A 20,897-nucleotide genomic window follows, 5' to 3' on the forward strand; every position below is an offset into this window, starting at 1 on the left:
TGGATATAGGCATGCATACATGTGCATAAGTATGTTGTTGTTTAATGTATATCTAGATTTAAAAGTGTTTGGATTATGTTTAATGGATTCAGTTACTAATGAGCTGGAGGCGAGGGGGATGTCTGGCTCCTTTGAACCAAGCTGACAGTGTTTCCCAGTGCTCATATATGTATGTGGAGCTCGTGTAGATCTCATTTCTGCCATTGATGAATGTCCTTGACTAGTGTGCCTGGTCATCTTTTGGCTGCCAAGACCCCATTGCAATCTTATTTTATAGCCAGGTTCCAAGAAGGTTCCACATTATGGGCCTAGAAAAGGTCTCTCATTCCGATCTCTGAAATTATCAGATAAAAGATATTTTAAAGTTTACTAGAACACCCAAACATTAAAACTCCCACTGCTTTGGATCTTGGACTACTTTGGACCCATACAAAGATGGAGTGAGCAAAATTTTCAAACTGGACTTTTGCTGCACAGTGGTCCCATCTCTTCTTTCTTATTTGCCAGGACCCAAGCTCAAGAAAATGTCTCTCTTCTGAAAAGAAACAAAACTTCACTGTACCTCATGTATAGTAACTGTCATAGTTTCTGCTTCCTGATTTCATTTAGCAAAGTCATCAACAGTCATATGAGAAACTCTGAACTGGGTTTATGGCCAACAAATTAGTAGTATTTGCAGTTACAGGTATTATTTTGAGATAGGAACTGAGGCCTTGTGTGAGAAAACTCTAAACAAGTGAGATAACTGAGTGGAAAATTTTAGCAGAAAGGTAAAACACTATTTTCAAAATTATTTTTGTCCAATGATTCACTTCAGCTGTATTCTCTCATATATTGACTTAGCAAATGAGTGCCTGAAGCCAGATGACACTCAAAAGGGTGTCTTTTCATAGTACTGAACAGTTTGCTTCTGACTTGTGAAATGCATATTTCAAGGCTTTGTATTTACTTGGAACTTAATTCCAAGAGAACTGAGAGACAAGAGATAATTTGTGTTAAATAGAGCCTGAAGAGTGAACTTGCCTTGAGTGTCAGCTTAGGTGCTTCTTTAACACGAACAGCAGAAATGTAATTTGTCATATGAATGCACAAAGCTAGTCATGAGTCAAGATATCCAGCACATAATTGCTTGCCACCTCACACAAACATTTGGATTTGGACACAAGCTTTTTATTTCCTGATTTTTTGGGGGGGTTTATTTGGGTTTTTTGTTGGGTTGCTTTTTGGGGGTTTTGGGGGTTGGTGTTTTTGTTTGTTTGTTTTGTTTGACTGTTTTTTTGCTTTGGTTTGTGCCACTGTTTTTTGCTGTTGTGTTCATTTGCTTGCTTGGGGTTTTTTTGTTGTTTTTTTCTTTGTATAGCACCCAATAAGAAATCCTTATTTTATTAAATACTTTATTCTCCCTGTAAAAACACTGGAGATCTGGAAGTGAAACGCGTAACATTACTGCAAAGCATTAATAACTTCTGTAATTTCAGGGGAATAAGAAGCAGTGGTGCTTAGAGGAAGGAAGGCATAAAATTAATAACTCTGCTTTAAGTGGGCACAGTTCATAGTGTTTTGAGCTTCTGGTAATACAAGAGATATAAAGAAAGCAGAGCTGGAGGAACCAACACAATTCACTTGTGTCTTCATATAAAATACAATAGAATGAAAAGTTATTTATAATAAGAAACTTTGGAAAAACCCTATACACCATCTGTATGTTTCATACATAAAAGAAATTGGGCATAGGTCAGTTTTTTAGGATAACCACTAATATACTGAAAATTAAAATATGTAGAGGAAAATTTATAAAAGTGAAAAATTGCCTACTGCCTTGGCCTTTTTGCTAATACATGAGAAAATGTGAGAGGAATATTTTGATTTATAAATAACTGCATGATTGAATAAGGTTAAGATTTTTCAGATGTGACCTAATGTATGAAGAATTTCTTCCTTTTATAACTGGAAGGGGAAGCTGAAAAATTTGAAATGCAGTTTTTGTTGGTATGTAATTAAATTACAAATGACCTTTTATGTAGTTAATCTGTATATTCTAATTTTAAAAGTTTTGTGATTTATTAGCAAGAAAATCTTCTGTCAGTCCTGCACCAATATTCTTATATGAAGACCGTGATCCCTTAATCAGAAGATCCTGTCACCATCAAATGCAGAAGACACAGGCAGTGTACTCCATCCAGCTTCAAGTCCTGCAGTAGTCTGGAAGAACAAATTTTGTGCCTTTGCTATCATGAGAAGGCATTGATTTGTACAGTTACAGATTTATTTTGGTTTAATGCCATTGGGTATTATAAACATTCTAGGAAAGCTACTATGTTTTTCTCTGTGATGACTATTTCTTTGGCAGACTAGAAAATCTCAGTCGGAGTGCTTACTACCAGTTGGAGACATTTTCAAGGATTTTTTGTTCTTTTGGTAATACTTTATAAATAGTACCTGTTTCTTAAGATGCTGGAGAGTGTTATCCTACTTGATACAGACTGTGGAAACACAGGAGAGAGAGAGATCCAAACAAATTGCAGTATGTGGTGCATATTTACTTAAATGTTTATAAGCTGTGTGACACCAAAAAAGCAGAGATCAGCCTTGTTTACCGACCTGAATTTTTATCACATTCTGCTGTCAAATCTTGTTTCATGAATAAATACCTCATTCATGGAAGAAGCCAAATGCATTTCTCAAAAGTACAATTCAATGACTTGAAGTTTATGCTTCACCGACACTATTTGAATGAGATACATCTCTAGTGGGTGTCTTCCCTGCCCTTGGCAGGGGGCTGGAACAACGTATGGGTCCCTTCCCACCCATTTATTGCGCCCTACAGTTATCTTCCAGGGAGGAGAGCTTTGCACTTCGGGACTCTGCTGGGTACTGCACACAACACACGCACCCAGGGACTTCTACGCCCGTTTCATTATCCCAGCAAGAAGCTCAGACGAGTCAACAGCAAAAAAAAAAAAATCCTAGGCGAGCCCTTTTTAGGCTTAAAGTCCCGTTGCGCGGTGAAAATGCCGCCAGAAAGCATTGTTCAAGATCGCGGAGATGTGTGTGGGGGAAGTTGCACGGCCTTTCCGCCCCCCGTGCCCCGCAGCCCCCGCTGTTCCCGCGGCGGGGCGGGCGCGGCCAGGGCCGGGGCCGGGGCCGGGGCCGGGGCGAGCGCAGGGGCCGAGCCGCGGGGCGCGGCCGAGCGCGGCTGGGGGCAGGTCCGCCGCTGCCACCGCAGCACGTCCGCAGCAGCTCGGCCGGAGCGGAGCTCGCAGGAGTCCATTTTAGCGGGCCAGACCTCGCCGCGGCGGGCGGGGGCAGAGGCGGCAGCGCCCGGGGGCAGCCGCAGCGCCCGGCGGGCGGTGCGAGCGGCGGGCGGGGGAGAGGCGGCCCGGCCAGCGAGAGGGGGTGAACCATCCCGCAGACACACGCTGAGAGCTCGTGGCAGCAGAGAGCAGCGTTTGCCTTGGTTTCCCCCCACACTCCGTCCCCCCTTTCCCCCCACCACCCCCCCCCTTTTTTTTTCCCCCTCTTTTCTCTCCAAAAAACATGGCTGAAGCTGGGACGGGCTTTTTGGAACAGCTCAAGTCTTGCATCGTCTGGTCCTGGACTTATCTCTGGACGCTGTGGTTCTTCATCATGCTCTTCCTCGTCTACATCTTAAGGGTGCCGCTGAAGATCAATGACAATTTGAGCTCAGGTAGGCTGCGATCCGCTGCCCCCGTGCCCTGCCCCGGGGGCGGCTCAGCCGGCGGTGCCGGTGGGGGAGCGCCCAGCGCCGCCCCCTCGGCTGTTCCAGCGCTGCCTTCAGCTGCTTGCACTGCTCCTATTGCACTCGAGCGTTTTTATTAGCCGGGATTAAAACTTTAATTGTGCCGCTGATAAAAATTAAATCTCTGCTACTTTTTCCCGAATGATAAGTAAATAATAAGTGTGCAAGTTCGCTGGAAGATTACCGCCGTTGCAATGGACTTTGCTTTGGGTGCTCAGACTCGCTGAGGTAGTGTGCCACTGCTGTACTGAAACAGCAGGAACTTAGCTACTGTTAGCCGGTCTGGACTGAGCACTTAGGTCTTTATCTTGAAACTGCTTATTTCTCCTACCCATCTGCTTTGATAATTTAATTTCTGGGCTCCCCACTCTCCCACCCCCATGCTGGGGAAGACAAATTATTTATGGGGCAGATGAGATGTAACCCGTGTGGCATCCCTGCTGCTGGGAAGTCAAACGTTATCTGAGCGTTTTTCACCCATCCCTCTGGCCTGTTCTCATTTGATAAGCCTCTGGCAATTCCAGCATCAAAGAAGAATTAAAAAAAAAAATACAATTCAGCATATGGCAGCTTTCACTTTAACAATAAACACAATTATAAATTGCTTTTATAAGTTATATACTTTAAATGCAATTTTGGTCAAATTTTCACAATATGTCTGGACAATATCTTGTTTCTTTTGACATTGCCACATGCTGATTAGAACAGGAAGTAATTCTTGTTGCTCGATTCTTAATAATTTATGTAACACATACATCCCAGGTAAACATTGCAGGCCACACTTGTCAAGCAGAAGTGTCAGAATGCTTTATGTTATAACTTGAACTATTGCAAAAAATCACAGGCATCCATCTGAGACCTAATCAACCCCCTCTGATTTCTTCCCGAGTTTGAACAAACTAATTCTTGATGTACTTTCTCATTTGAAATGTTACTCCAGCTGAGTCATCTTGGGGTTTACTGAAATGTCTCAAAATGCAAGTAAAATGACAGTATGAAATCTTTGAGGAGTTTAAAAAAGGCTGGAGAAAGTCCATGAGTGCCTGATGAAAATGTGTTACGAGGGAGAGCAATAGGCACAGTATGGCCTTTATGCATTGTCTGATCCTAAATGGAATTTATTAAAAAATTAGTACTGGTAATTACGTGATCGTTCTTTGTTTTGTTTAGTTTTTAAAAGTTTTTGTGAATTAATGAAAACAGATTTAATTTATTGTGGATCATCTTTCCCCGCTAGCCCACCCAGCTGATTACAGTTGGATTCTACTGCCATTAGTTTAAGGTTGATTGTGAAGTATTACAGCAACTGATGATGTGATTCCAATCATATTTATTTCAGTTATGTGAAAGTAAATGTGTAAATGTTGCTACTAAAACTTCTGTGTGACATAAAGAAATAGTAGAGTGATTAAAAACAGTGACTGGTATTTTCCCAGAACAAGTTGGGTCTGTTGGTGAGTTGAGGTCAAACAAACGGCAGGCAGCCAGTTAAAAAACTGCAGTTCCACAGGTGCAATTTGTTCTTCATGAAATAGCTATTTGGAAAGGTTTTAGAGGTTTAGATCAACTAAAACAGAGTCCACTATGGACTGCTGTGATATGAATGACTAGTGTGGCATGTATGGGAGGGCACCTGCCACAAGGCCCTGGTGCTTGCTACTGCTGTATGACTTTGTTTTTCCGTGCCTAGTGTCAGTATTTTTAAAAGGAAATGGAAGAGCTGGAGGAGATAGTGGAAAAATGATTCCAGGGCTGGAGAGAAGCATCAGAATAAGATTACAGTAAGGTGGTATTGTCATGGAGAGAGAGAGAAAGAAATGGCCTTTTAATAATGAAAAGAATTATAAGAATTGATGACTAGAAGGAGAGGGCAAACTTAATTTCGTCATAATCAGGCATTGATTTTTAGCAAACTTGGATCAGTTGATAAAGGAACCTTTTGGATTTGCATGTCGGAAAGTCTTCAAATCTGACAGTGAAATAGGAATCATTAGTGTTCACACTGCCCTAAATTGCTTTTTGGCAAGGACAGGGGAGCAAGCTGTGCATCACTGGCAGTCAGAGTCATTGCAGATGGTTTCACCAAATAGACGGGTGGTTGGTCACTTGTATCAGAAAGTCTGAGTTAGAAGAAGAGCGGGGTCTTTTTTCCGTCTTTCAGTGTTCTACAGATGTGCACACCTGAGCATTAGTGCATGTTGGTCATCCAGTGTGAGCTCCCAGGCTTGAGGGTCCTCAGTTTGGCCAAGCATAATTTCAGTGTCCTCAGTGGAGTACATTACTGTGATATACCCAAAGGGAAATCTAGGTCTGTCATATAAAAATATTAATGTTAAGTCTGATTGTGGTGTTTCGTGTGGGCTTTTTTTTTTCATTTTTTTAGTTTGATGTCCAGATCAAATAATAGAATTATGAATGGGAGAGTTTGAACTATTGTACCATTCCATTAGCCAGGAAGCAAGAGAGGACACTTAATATGCCAGGCTAGAATATTAAATACAGAATAAACAGTTGAGGAAGTGAATGTTATCATCTTATTCCAAAATACTTAAACATGCCTATTTTATATAATATGCTGTATTTTCTTCCCGTGTTGGCACTTGCAGAACTTCTGAATGCCACACTAATCTGAACTAAGACACACCTCTTCTAAAAATGTGCTTGTTTTTCCTGACATAAGAATTTGGATTTCTAGTCAAATCCTAAGAAGGAAAGAGGCTCTAAACAGTTTCTGATGAATTTATTTATCCTTTCAAAGTGCAGCAGAAAGACAGATTTAATGACCAGAGCGATAAGCGACTGGCTTGTGACAAGGCAGACAGGAGGAAACCTCTGGCTTGCCGAGGGTAGAGAAATCAGATAAACTGATTTCCTAAAAGTGTGAAAAATAAATATAGGGGTATGAGCTCTGGGCTGAGTCTGGCTCTGTTTCTGTCTGTGGAGTATTATTATTCAGCTGTGCTGGAGCAAGGCCCTGTGGTGTTACCAGCTGAGCTGCTAGAGAGGGGAGCTGTAGAAGCCTGCAGAATGGAAGAAAAACAAGTAAGTTGTCCTGCCAGGCCCCTGAGGTCAGCAGGCCCAGGGTAACCATGGTTGGAATAGCAAGACTACATCACCTTGTGGTAGCTAGGACAGAGTTGTTATCTGAGGAACATGGTATATTTCTTCATTATGATTTTTTAAAAAAATATTATTATTACGTTCCTTCTGAAATAAATAGCTAAAATTTTAATTAATGTGGGATTTGTGATCAGGTAGTAGACTTCTTAAAGTCCGGTACCTGAAACGCTGTGCACAGCATTGGTGTTGGCCATTTGGAGAGGGAAGAGGCTGGCGTGGAGCAGGGCTGGCAGCACTGGCCATCACCATCACTCACCCCTGTGGTTTGTGTGGCCAGGGCATGAAGTGAACATGTTCAAAGTCCTGTAAATTTAGGACAACAGCACTTTCTCTTTGTCCAAGAATCTCTCAGAAGGCACAAAACGGAGAGGTTTTTTTAGTCAGCCTGGCCCACCTCAGATGTGTTCACCAGTGTGTGCACCAGGAAGCAAAGCACTTTGAAATGACCCATCTTATGAAACTATCTCGTGTTAAACCATGCAAGAAAGCTGAGGGTGATTTCATTAGCAGAAATACTGTGGAAGATGGAGAGATGGAGCCTGCTTCTCAGGTTAGGGCTATGCTGTCTTAGGGTGGTGGCTGCTGTTGGCAAAGCTCATCTCATCTTTCTGAACCTCCCTTTCTGGGCTTCCCGACTGCAGATCTATACTGTGTACTGGTACAATGTGCCCCAATAAGCTGCAGTGTGAGAAAAAAGTCACTTTTCATTCCCGTGGTCTCAAATTCAAGTAGCAGCAGAAAACCTGTTGCCTGTTATTAAAATTTAACTAATTTGACTCTTTTCCTGCTGCTGCTGATTTGGCCATGTGGGGCTGCATGTGTGCAAGCTGCGGTAACAAAGCCCCCTTAGGACAGAAGGGTTTTTTGGGGACTGGACACCTGGAGTGTGTCTGCCCTGGGCAGGGGGGCATGGCTGCAGCTGCTGGGGCCAGCGCCTGCTCAGCCTTTGAGGCCACCGTGTCCAGGTGCATTTGCTGTGATAGCATCTTGACAGCCGGTCAGGAGGCATTGTTCCCCTTCATAAATTTAAGCTAATGCAGTTAATCATGAGGGTTGGAAAACATTAACCTGACAAAGGCCAGGGAGTTTCAAATAGTTTGAAAACCAGTGAACAGATTCTTTCTGTTAAATGAAGGACAGTTAGTTTACTTTTACAGACTTGCTGGTAATTGTTCGGTTTTCCTTCAAAGCAATCTGCCATCCTTGCGATGGGTTTTCCTGTAAGCATCTGCTGTGTGAGCTACAGAAGTGAGTGTGGTAGTGGGTGAGTCAACAGAAAACCTGGAGAAAAACTCTCATGCCACCAAAGGAGATGGAAGAATTCTTAAATCCATGCAAGTGCCATGTAGATTTGTTTGGGCTATTTGTAACAACTTGACTGTTGGAAGTAAAATTTCAAATGCTTGACCACTTCTGTCAAAGGCAGCATCAATCCTGCATATGAAATTCACAGAATCAGTTACAGACAGATAGTTTGCTCACTGACCTAAAATCACTTGCATTAATTTTTGCTTTTCTTAGAATGTAAATTAAATATTTACTAAATATTGATCTTATTTTCTACTTAGTGGAATCAAACAGTGTTTTCTTAACTGTTGACCCCTTTCTTCAATTGTATCAGTTGCAGCACCACAAAGCATTTGTAGTTGCTGCTGAGCCTCTGGACCGGATTTGGATGTTAGATGGTTTTTTTTTCACCTGCCTTTTTGGGTTTTGCAAAAATTAGTTTTTACTGCTGTAGGCCAATATTCCAGAGGTTATTATAAAACAGGTTTTAACTGTTTTAAGCATGTGTTTTCATCATGGTACTCCTGGAAACTCTCCCTTTAATTTTTTACGGAAGAGATTATGATGTTCATGAAAGTAGTATGTTACTTTTGACAAAAGGTAGACAAATCTTTGTAGATTAGCCTGGAGATTCTTAGGGGAAAAGCCATATCAAAACTTACTGAATCAATGCACAATGGATGCAGTATACAATGATACTCATTTTCTGGGAATTTTGACATTTCTTCACCAGTTTGAATTTTTGGTTGAGCTAAATTTTTCAGTCAGTGTCAGATGCTGGAAACAGAGTGAAGTTTGTAGGAAATGCAAGGTTTTTAGAAAGTACTGTTTTAAGAAATAGACTTTCTTACTGCAAAAGCTCTGGAAGACTTGCAGTCAGTATTTCAGGGGAAATGTGGAAGCCAGAGCCTTCAAAATAATATTTGATAACATCTTGAGTGAGCTTACTGTAACGCTGACTGATACACAACCATGGAGGTGTACTGCCAGCTTCTAACTGAAGTTTAATGTCCTCTGTGTGCTGATGAAAATCTGTGGAAATGCTCCTAAAACTGCATATGTGTATTGGGATTTTCCCAAAGCATCTGCTGAATGCCTGGACAAATTTAGCCCAATAGGACGTAAGCCCCTCATCATTCACAGGGGTCATAGGTCCTAATTGTATGAGTGGCTGTGAAAATATCACCATTCTAAATTAAAGAAAGAACTTAAAATAGATACATTTTTTGTGGTTATTTTGCAAAGAAAATGCAAAAATCTAGATCATAAATTCGCATTTGTGAAGGACTAAAGAAGTGCTAACTGATGTCATTGCCTCAAGGACTGAAAAGAGAGAGAAAAGTACATAATTCTGAGCCAAGGCTGAACATTAAATGAAAAATAGAAGGTCATGATGCCTGCCTGAGAGCAGCACCTGGCAGGAATTAGGAAGATGATGTTTGATAAAAAATGGATTTTGGAGGGAATGACCTGCCTGTGTTTTACAATGGATTCTCTGAGAGGAGCTATGGAGGATATAGCAAAACCACACTGTTAGTCCAAGGAAGCTCAAGCTGTCCCTCTAATCACAGAGAGGCTTCTTGACAGTAGCTAAGGAGGTGTAAGAGTTTTAATCTAGTTGACAGACATATAGTGATCTTCCTAAATATTTGGAAGTAAAAATCATGTTAAGTTGTCAGAATTGGGGCCCAAATCATCAGTGAAGAAGCAGCCTAGCTGTGAGATGTGCTGTGTGCAGTGCCCTTGCTTTAGTGGAGAGGTGCTTGCTTATGCTGTAAACTCTAGTGGGAAGAAAGTAGTAGGTACTAAAATAGCCTTTAATATAGAGAAGACAGATCTTAAAAAAGGGGTGGCTGCCAACTGAACCAGAGGAATGCACATGCTAAATATTTTTTATAAGAGATTTTTGAAGATGTGTTTTTGGACCCAGCTAATAAGGCATGGGATATTACCCCTCTTCATCTTTGGCTCTCATAGTGCTGAGACCCTCAGTGTAATGAGGATTGCCAGGCTCTTCAGTGGGGAAACTGGGAGTGAAATCTAATGGCCCACAGGATAGCTGACTAGTTAAAACACATCATGCTGAGGTTTAAAAACCCCCATGCCCAGCTAAAAACTCTTGCTGATAGTGTGCAGGTATGTTGTGCGCAGAGGCTCTGACAGTCCCAGATGTGCCAGGACTTTTGTGTGCATGCCAGAGTAGTTCCCACTGAGTCCAAGGTTTCTGTGTGTTGTTCAGTCAGTTGGCAAGCCCTCTGCTTAAGGGAGAGTTATTTGTCTTGTTGGCAAGTGCTAAAGCAAATAAAACCATTGAAGTGGTGACTTAGGTTGGAGGGCCAAAGCAGTTTCTTCTGGATTGAAGTAATGACATTGCTGTCAGAAGCTCATGAAGTCTTTTGTGTGGCTGTCACAAGAAGTCAGGATTCACCTTTTTTTATCCAAGATTAGTTATTTAAGAAGATATTTTATATTTAGCAAAATCTGGCCCTGCTCTGGATACCTGTCAGAATGTTGAATACAACTGAGAGTTCTATTGAACTGTATAGGGAGAACTCAGGCAAAGGGAAATGAGACCTTGATCCTGCAAACCTTCAGTGCACAGGCCCAGGGCTTTACTGCACAGGTAATTAATATACATGAATTCTCAAAGACTTGGGCCTAAATATTTTACTAAAGTACTGCAGTGAGCCTGTAGCATTATGGGGGATAGAGTCCCCAGTCCTTTCTGCCTGAAGGTAGTTTTTCCTCTTGTGGTTTGATGATCGCACCGAAGTTTTGCTTTTTTTTTTATCAGAGCTGTTTCAGGAACATACTTAAGGCATCTGTCATAGAATTTAGAGTAACACCTATCCTAGTCCTGTGGACAGACTATGAGGTGCTTGTGGGGATGTTACTCCACTGTTGGCTGTTAAAGGGGGTGGCTGAAGGCTCCTTCCACCTGTTTTTAAATTAGCTCTTTGTGGCACTGAAGGCATCTATTGAAAGATTGTGTTATAAACTCCAGTTTGTCCTCATGTCTGTGAAGTGTCATGTGGACCAGTGATGCTGTGTAAATACTAATGAGTGAAAGTTGCTTTGTGAAATCCCAGCACAGACTAATTGGAATTATTTTGTGTGTGTCTTAGTCGGGCACTGCAGAAGGGCAACCAATTTTAACACCAAGAGCACTAAGCTGAAACAACGATAATGCATTTAAGGACAAGAGTTAATGTCATGCTTTCAGCAGACAGAACAAACAAGTTGTAACTGTTAAGCCTGAGGAAAGGGCCTAAATTCAAAGTCCAAATCAAACCTCGCCAGCTGCTGAGAGAAGACAAAGATTTATTATTGTGGAGTCTAAAATGGAGATTTGTCACTGTGGTAGACTCACTGCTTAAGCGATTAAGTGCACTTAAATATACCAATTAGAAGGATGAAAGCTATAGGGCAAAAATGCAATGCAGTCATCTTTAAGATTCCTATTCTGTGTAGTGTGCCAACTGCAACCATGAGAACTAATTTCCAGCTCACTTTCTACAAATAAACTTGGCTTATTAAATGTCAGGGCTGTTAGGTTGAAATATGTAGGGTCTTGTGCACAGTGGCAAGACACTCAGAACTTAAAGCATAAGAAATCAAATTTAAAGCATAAGAAATGTTATCATCATCATCATCATCTTATTTTGTAAGGCAGCCATTTATTTCTCAAGAAAATATGCTTGTAACCCGAGAGTGTCATAGATGTTGAACTTCACATAACTAAATGTTTTCATGACATGTCCTGTATGTTTGTGCTGAGGGCTGAAAATTGTTTACAGCGTGGCTTGGTCTGAAGCAAGGTTATATGATCCGCTAATGCACTTAATCTTCCATGTGAAATTTCTTTTGCTATTTTTAATACTGAAGTTAACTTGATAGCAGTGCACCCATCTGGTATGTTTTACACAAATCTCAGCTTAGAGTCCCAGGCTAGTCATTTCCTCAGTTTTCAGAGAGAAGGTTAAACCAGAGCCTGTCAGAGAAGGCTTGCAGCTGACCTTCTGCACCCTGAGCAGGGGACAAGGGGACACAGAGTCCTGGTGTGAGCCTCAAGATACTTCTTGAGCAGAAGCCAACTTTGTGCAGCAGCAGGATGCTGCAGCTGAGCTGATGAGCTCTCCCTGTGAAGAGAAGGACCTGAGGAGGTCTTGTTCAGGGCTGCACTGATGCACAGTTACTGATCTTAGAAGCCAAAGGTGTCTTCTCTATAGTGATTGAGTTGATGCATTTATCTGCCTGCTCAGAGTAGGCTCCTGTATTGTGCTGCATTGTTATAAAAGTGCCTTCTGGTCCCTGTGTCTGACTGTCCTGCTTCTTGGGTCAGGACAAAGGAGGCTTGATACAAGCACAAGTGAATCAATTTAGCAGTTAATATTGTCCTATATTCTCCCAGAAATTCTTGTCAAGAGTTTACAGTTTAAAAGTGCTGATGACAGCTGTGTTAGCAGTCACCCCAAAAGCCACATAGTCTTGTGGTGGACACAAGTCCCAAGGAGCTCTAATTAGCTTCAGGATTTCTGAGGGTGTCTGAGCTGCAGGATTTCCTCAGACCTGGCCAGGAGGGTTTGGCCTGTGTTACTGCTGGGTTCTGTCAGTGGCTCCACAGACGGTGGAGTTTCCACCCTTGATGTCCTCCTGTGAGGAGTATGTAGGGGCAATGCTCTCTGGCCCTGGAGAGGTGCATAGGCCTCTCTGGGTCCCCTGCTCCAACAGTCATATTTTACATTATCTTCCCATAAACTGCTGCACTGAAAGATTTTTTTCCAGAACATGATAATTCTCATGGACAGAAGCTTTGCTCTCACTCTGGCTTGGATGTATTTGCGGCTGGCTTGCACATGTTTGTGCTGGTGACAGTCTCTCCTTTGCCTGCAGAAGCAGCAGCACCACTGTGAAGACTGGTTCCCAGTGCATTTATGTGGGGTCTTTCCTGCCTGTCCATCCCTTATAAGATTGAGTCAATTGGGTTGTCCTTGCATGTTTTCCTGACTTGATTGAGTCAATTCAGTTCTCCTTGCTGGATGCCCTTGATTCTGCTGGTAGTACTTTATTCTTTCAGTTTTCTGGCCATTTCCTAACTGGGTTTGTACACTCTCCATCGTGCCAAGGTAAGGCTTCACTAACTGCCTTATATAGTGTCATTAATCCATCTCACCTTCCAGGGAAAATAGTTTTCCTTGCTGGTTCCTTGCCTTTTTCCCCATTAACTTTGATATGGTGTCGCTGGCAGCTCATGCCAGATGCCTTCTGCACCCCTTGGTTTTGGTAATGAAAATACTCTGTAAGGCTCAGTTGGCAGCTCCATGTGCTCTCCACACTGTCCAGTGCTCCCAGGCTGGCTGCAGGTTTCTCCATCTCCTGTTTTAACCAACTTTCTACACCACTGTCAGTACTTTACCAAAATCCAGACGTTTTAGAGCTACACATTTTTCTTGGTAAGAGAAGTGAATATTTTTTCTAAAGGGGCGCATCTGATTGGTCTGGCATGATTTATTTATTTTGTGTTTTATTCTATTTTTTCATGTACCTCCATTGCTCAATTTACTGTTATCCTAAAAATTCTCAGTACCTTGCGTCTGCATTTTAAAAACAGAAATAAGAAAAACTCTGGCATAAATTGGGTGGTTTGAACAGTCTATTTCTTTATTTGAAGACCTTAGCTGGTAGACTGGTAAAAGGTAGAAACTGAAATTAAATTTCCATTATTATTTTGAGAAAGTCTGTGTTGCGAATCTGGTCTCCATGAAGCAGTTGCTAAAGCTGCTACTGAGTTAAGGAAATTATAATGTTGCCCCAAGAGTTTTTTTTACATTAGTCTCGATAGAGGAGGGTATATAGCATGAATGACTCCCATACACCTTCCTGCAATTTGAAAGAAGTTTGCACATTTGCTGTCTTCCTGGATTTGAAACATGACAGGTATCAAGACACTGAGAACTGATAGCAGTGCAGGTTAAATAAAGGCATTTAGCATGAAAAGAAGTTGACCTGTCTAAACCTAATCTGCAAAATTTCTTAGCTGCTTTTATGTTTAAAACTTTTTAAGCTGTTCTCTTGCCACATGCTTTTATAACTCTTGAAGTTGCAATATAAATTTTCAGTTTTACAAGGTATCATAGAACTTCTGATGGTGTGATGAATTTTGCACGACATAAGCCAAACCCATTAATTAATAAATCACTCACTGAAAACTTTGTGTGCTTCAAGTACTATTCTACTCTTATGTAAGTCAGGTAGATCTAGAAATCCCAATTGTTCTTCAAGCCAGATTCAAACTGGCAATGACTGATTATGGAATAATACTGTTATTGGGTGATAGTTTTTATTTTTGTTTCTGAGTAATATATACAGCAATATACAAAATATGTTCTATGATATAGACTAAAAATATATTGATATATATTACATTATATAAATTATTCATGTTAGTAACATATATGTAATGAAATACATACGTGGCTTTCCCCTTGTGTTTGAGGTTACACCTTTATCATTTGCGGTACAGAGTCAGTGATGTGCAGGACTAATTGGCATTGTTTGCTCCTTTCCCTAGGTGAGCTAGTAATAAGTAAGTAAATAAATAAATAAATAAATAAATATCCTACAAAATCTTCCTTGCAAGTCTGTTCTTCCCTAGGTGCGGTGGAGTTCCTGTTGCCAGATGGCAGCAGCGTGTGGGTCCGGGTGCTGCCGTGCTCTGGCTGTGCTGCTGGGCCCTGCTGGCCCATGGTGTCTGTCAGTGAGAGTGAGAGCAGCCACCCCTCGCTTGTGGTGGCTGGGAATGCCGACCCAGTCTGGGTCACTGGGAGGACAGCTCCCACCCTGGGGATCACCTAAGATCTCAGCTCTTCCACCCCGGGTTATAATCCCTTTGCATCTTGGCAATGGATCCCTTAGAGCTGGAGTTTGTGGTTTACTCCAGGCTGAACACTGGAGACTTTCTTAGTCTAAAATAAACAACTAACAATCCAAAAACCAGCCACAGAGAGCCCACAGACAGCTGCTCTGGCCACGAGCTCCCTGGCAGACACAGCCCTGTGTACATTGCCATCGTCCTCTTTGCAGTGCACACGTGATCCTTCTGCATGGGCACAAAAATCAATAATAAACAGTAAATGAATAACGAGGAGCCTGCCAACCAAAATCTCTCGTTTGCCTTCATGTTTGTTTTCCTTTTCTAATCTAATGAGACAGAGAAGCATTTAAGGGAAAAGGATGCTGGGAATGATGAAATTTTATAAAGCCTTTTCGTACAAATGCCTTTGTTTTAGGAGCCAGGGAACTTGGTGGTACCCATGGTGGCCGACATTCCCTTGCAAAGCCTTTTGCTGCAGGCTACAGCCGTGGGCTCCTGGGCTTAGTCACTCAGAAACTCTCTCCTTGTGTAAGCATTAAAAACCCATGGTGTTGATGCAGTAGTCAGGGACATGTCTGGTTTGGGGTGGGCTCTGCAATTCTCAGGATGTGTTTTCATTTATATACAGAAAGTAGGTTTTATCTGCCTTTGGTCTTTAAGGTGAAGATAAATTCTCATTAAAAGTATTTTTTCTATTGCAGTTTGCAACATTAGTTTATTTGGGATATGTATTTTAAACAGACTGGTATTATATCTGCAAGGCAATGTTTTCAGAAGTGCCCAGGGTATTTAATTACCTGTGCTTTAGTCAGCCATTAGTTTACTTATTAACGTGTACTTATTCATGCACTCTTTATTCTAAGCATAGTAATAAACCAAACAATGTTTTTCTAACTGAAAGAAAAGTATTTAATGTCTGATACACAATATATTAGGTGCATCTATAATGGCACAGTATTCTTTTATTCGTATGCTAGTGTAATTCTGTACATCCCAGCCATTGCCTTTGCAGAAGTTATGCTGTCAGTTTGGAATAAAAGTTAATATTAATGAGAGATGTGAGAATACTGTAAAATAATAATAAACCTAAAATATGCGCCAGTTCAAACAAATCTGGTTATGGTGTTTGCTTTCTGTGAATGCTGTAGTTCAGCAAGAGCAGCATTGACTGACTCGGGTCCTCAGTGCTGTTCTTAAAATACAAGTCCCTGTGGTCTGATGATCGCCAAGCACTGCATGGCAGTAGAGGGGAAATGTCTGAGGTTTGAATACTGCTCTTAGTTTGTAGCGAACAAAATAAATGGCATATTTACTTACAGAGACAGTTAACATTACTGTTTGGCATACTGCAGTTTTAAGTTTAGTAGAAAGGATTCATTGAATTTGAAACTGTAGTTTTGATACGCAAGGTGTTTATCATGCAGAAACTAACTAGAAGCCAGTGCACCGGCATTTGAGTCATTCCCATTTCCTAGTGGCTGCTATTCATCTGGGAACAGTGAGATCAGATTTTTGTTCTGTGCTGTTGGTTTGTGCAAGTTTTTTTTCCCCCTTGTCTTTGGTGGTGGCCTTCCAGTCCTTTCCTGAGTGCATGAGCCAGCCCTTCACCGTGTCTTGCCTCAGCTGCTGTAAGTAGAATTTGCATTTGACAGTCTGTAACGTGGCAGAAGAAGAAAAGGCCTTGAGCAGTTTTCGCACTAGAGGGCATCCTTTTAGAGACATGGGAGTCATGCCGGGACAGGGAGAGGCAGCTGTGGCCTGTGGGAAGTGAAGCCTGACACAAACCTGGGTCTGCACCAGTTTCCATAAGCAGCACACATGGACACAGCCCCAAACATTAAACGAGTGTGGGGGAGCCCCTCCCTCTGCCAGCGGGGACCCTAAACTCACTGTATTGCGTGTTACCCACAGAGTAACCCACTGCCTTGGACACAGTCCCATGATAGGTGAGAAATAAAGCTGCAGGACCATCCCACAACTGATGTAGTTGTATGGCAAAGTCCCAGCCTTGAGCTTCGGAAGTCTGCTTGGGAGGGGGTCCTGTAGATGGCTTCTACAAGGTTGGATGAAAGATGAGGTTCATGACTGTTGTTCTAATTGGGAACGGCAGGAAGAACGACACGACTCAAGGGAGACAATCAGGAGAGAATCTCTAGTTTATTGCTACAGCCATGTTATATAGACTAGTTTATGGAAAGTACAGAAAGGAAACTCTTATTGGTTAGTAAAGTGCTACATTATCATCATTGGTCAGTGGGGTTCACCACCCCCTGACTTTCTCCTGCAAGGAAAACAAGAAGACAGGCAAACAGCACCTGCAGGCTGTTTTCTATCTTTGAGGATTGTTTTGAATCCTCCCATGAAATTCCCAGGCTAGCTTCTCAGGCAGGCCTGGCAGGCCATGGGGCCTGCAGCTTGCTCCAAAGCTAGCCTCCACACATGACGTGTAGATCTCAGGCTACAGAAAGCTGAAGGAACTATGAAGGCTGTCATAAAGCTGGATTATTTTAGGTAGGACAAAGAATGGAAAATGTAGGACTGGTTGTTGACTGAAGGTGTCTCATTTGTCTTCCTGAAGTGACTGCCACAAAATAAGCTAAACAGTGGGTAAAAAGCAGTTGTGGAAAATAACTTTCAATTAGCAGGTGACAGCTGTCATCTGCCCCTCCTTCATTCATTTCTAGTTTACTTTCTCGTGTGAGTTTGCTGCTTGGGTTGCCTTTTTATACTCTTATGGATAGTCTTACTGTAATTCCATTTTTGTGTTTTCATAGTTCTTGACTTGAGCAGCATCTTGCCATACTGACTGCTGCAATTAAATGATGTGTTTAGTGAATGCCTGTCTTCTTGTACAGTTCTCAGTTTGTCCCTTATCTTATTGAATAGCTACTTTTTTGCAATTCTGATGCTTTATTCTACAGACACTTACAGTATCCTTTCTCTTTTAACTCTTCTGTGGCATAAGCAATACTGATTTTTTTAATCAGTATTGACATGGCTACATCTCCCTCCACAGTCGTGTTTTTGGATAGGTGGTAGTACTCATAAGTGAACTACAATACAATACATAAAATAGATTACTTGTTTCATATTCCTTGCCATTCCTAATATCACATTTTGGTTGGTTAGCAACCCTAGTAAGGTTTCTTTTTCTGGCTCTGGCTGTAGCTGTTCCTGGAGGGAGAGAATTCTGTTGAACTGTGTACAGCAGTGCTTAGATTTTGTGCTCAGTCTGTTGCTCTGTATGGGGACAGAAGAAAATGCAGTCATTGTGTTTTAAATTTAGCAACTTCTAGTAATTTTGATGATTACTAAGATGCCTTTTCCGATTATAAATAAACCACATTGTCTAAAATATTTTTGACTAGACTGAATTATGTCCCAAAATTGGAGCAGGCTGAGGAGAGTTTGGGAAAGAAATTACCATCGAGTTTTTGCATTCTTAACCATAAATGGAAACAGAAGGGCATTGACTGACCAGAAGCTTTAATTCTATAGCTCCTCTAGCTAATGTAAAACATTATATACTGAAAATCCTGTCAGATTTAGTTTGTCATGCTTTGGAGGTTCTCCTAGAGGTCTGTAGGTAGTGGAAGGTGGCAAGCCCTGCCATCTGTAGCTCATTTGGCAGCCTGGGGAGCACTAAAAGCTGGATGTGAGTAGGTATTGGAGTCCTCTGGGCCAAGCAGAAGAGATAACCGAACATCACTTTCACTGGGAGACCAAGGCCAAGCTGGCAGACACTTGAGGATAACCATGGGTTGTTGCAAAGACAATTTGAGGAGTTCAGGAACTGGACTTCAATGATCCTTGGGCATTCCATCCAACCAAAGATATACTATGACTATGATTTCAAGTCATTGAAAGCAAAGTCTCAGGAGTTCAATGTCTTCCTTGCTCAAACTCCTAGGCAAAGGCTGCAAAGTTTGATGAGTAGCTTGGTGGTTATTTGAAGTAAGGAGAGATTTTCAGGCAAAAAACCTAAATCTGATCATTGTTTTTGTATCTGTCAGAATGTATTTACTTCCACGGACTCAACTATCTGTACAGGTTACTTAAATTGCTTGAGAATCTTGCATATCTTGCTTCTTTTTATGTATTTCTGTCAAGATTTATGAAATTAGGGGATAACATGTGGCAGACAGGAGGGTCATTGAGCTGAAGTTACTGGTGTAGCTGAACAGGAGCAAACCAGTGGTTTGATGTTCCGGGGGGTATTTTTGCCTTCTAAGAGCCTGTTTGCTTTCCTCTGTGTACCGTGTGTCATCTGTTTTTGTGTGCGTGTTATGTGAGTTTTAACATCTGTGAGATGGAAACAAAACTCCTTCCAGTGTCTGACTAATAAACATGATGGATTTGGGTGTCACTTCTGATGTCTCATTCTGGGGCCGGAACACCTGTCCTGTGAGGAAAGGCTGAAAAGGCTGGGGTTGTTCAACCTGGAGAAGTCTCCCAGGGGGACCTCATGAGGGGGGCTTATAAGAAAGATGGGGACAGACTTTTTACCAGGGCCTGTAGTGACAGGAGAAGGGGCAGTAATTTTAACTTGAAACATGGTAAGTTTAGATTGAATATAAGGATGACATTTTTACTGTGAGTGTTGGAGGTATTGGAACAAGGCTCCCCAGAGAAGCTGTGGATTCCCCATCCCTCTAAGTGTTCAAGGCCATGTTGGGTGGGCTTTTGAGCAACATGGTTTAGTGGGAGGGGTCCCTGCCTGTGGCAAGGTGGTGGACTCCTTGAAAAATCTTCACAAACAAGGTACCAAAGTGTTTTACAGTTTGGGAAATGACAAATAGTGGTGGATATTTAATGTTGTAAAGTAATACACAGGAATGTTTCACCCATAACAATATCTTGACTGTGTGTTGTGGTTTGACTAATTTGTATGATGTAGATATTTGATGAATTTTTCCATTACTCATTTTCTCTAAAGCCACAAAAGAAGTATGCAATACTTGCTACTCCTTCTATGGACTCAAAAGAGTCCATAATCTTGGAAGACATTTCAAACAGTAGGTGTGTTTGAAAAATCCTGCTTCTCTATCTCAAATTACTACATAGGGCTTTATTTTAGGTTAACAGGTTTTTACCAGATATTTGTCTTCTTTCTTCTTTCTGTACTTGATCTTAAAGTTTTTAATCTTCAGCATTAAACAGGAGCATAAACCTAAGGAATCACTGTAACTTTTTTGTTATTTGCAAATAAGTGAGGATCTCAGGAGCTTTTAGGTGTATTTATAAGCATGTGTGATATATCCCTCTATGAAGTTATGAATTCCATCTGCTGTATGAAAACCATTGATAGTTGTAACTCCTGTTCTGGTTCACAGCATTTCTGTCTCAGCACAGATGTGATACTTTGTAGACAGCCAGGGCCAGAGATTTTCTGGCACAGGAAGCCAGCCGTTGTTTTCTGCCAGCAAGACCCATGACTTTAGAATGTCTCCTTGGTGGAAGCCAGCCATGCTTATGAGCCAAGTTGGACTTCTGCTCTATGAACTGTATGAACAGTAAGAGAAATAGGAGATCCCATACAGATTAGGTCTTTCATCCTAACAGACAAAAATGTCAAGAGGCAAGAGGACTGCTGGGATTTTGGGTTTTGGGTAAGCCCAAAGCTCTAGGATGAGATGAGGTCCAGCTTGTAGGGTGCATTAGATTCATGTTGTTTTTCAAGGTAAGACATTTGTGACTAGAAACATCGTTCTGTTTAGCCAGTTCCTTTGGCTAGATTGCCCCATGTAAGTGCAAGTAGGTCAGTGGCACATCCATACTCGTTCTCTGGGAGACATCTGCCTTAAATACACAGGGCTGCAGGAAGCTAGTTTTTTAGCTCTGGGTCTGAAACCACTG

General features: G+C 41.7%; 1 protein-coding gene across 1 annotated transcript in view; it reads left to right on the forward strand.

The window, feature by feature from the left end:
• The first annotated feature begins 3,501 nt into the window (after nt 1-3,501).
• LOC131573411 (suppressor of tumorigenicity 7 protein homolog) overlaps nt 3,502-20,897 on the forward strand; it is a 135,611-nt gene continuing 118,215 nt past the window's right edge. Inside the window, exon 1 of the mRNA XM_058827353.1 lies at nt 3,502-3,688. Coding sequence (XP_058683336.1) covers nt 3,538-3,688 — 151 coding nt within the window. The 5' untranslated portion in view covers nt 3,502-3,537. The remainder of the gene's footprint in view (nt 3,689-20,897) is intronic.

The sequence above is a fragment of the Poecile atricapillus genome, chromosome Z (genome assembly GCF_030490865.1).
Source record: "Poecile atricapillus isolate bPoeAtr1 chromosome Z, bPoeAtr1.hap1, whole genome shotgun sequence".
NCBI lineage: Eukaryota > Metazoa > Chordata > Aves > Passeriformes > Paridae > Poecile > Poecile atricapillus.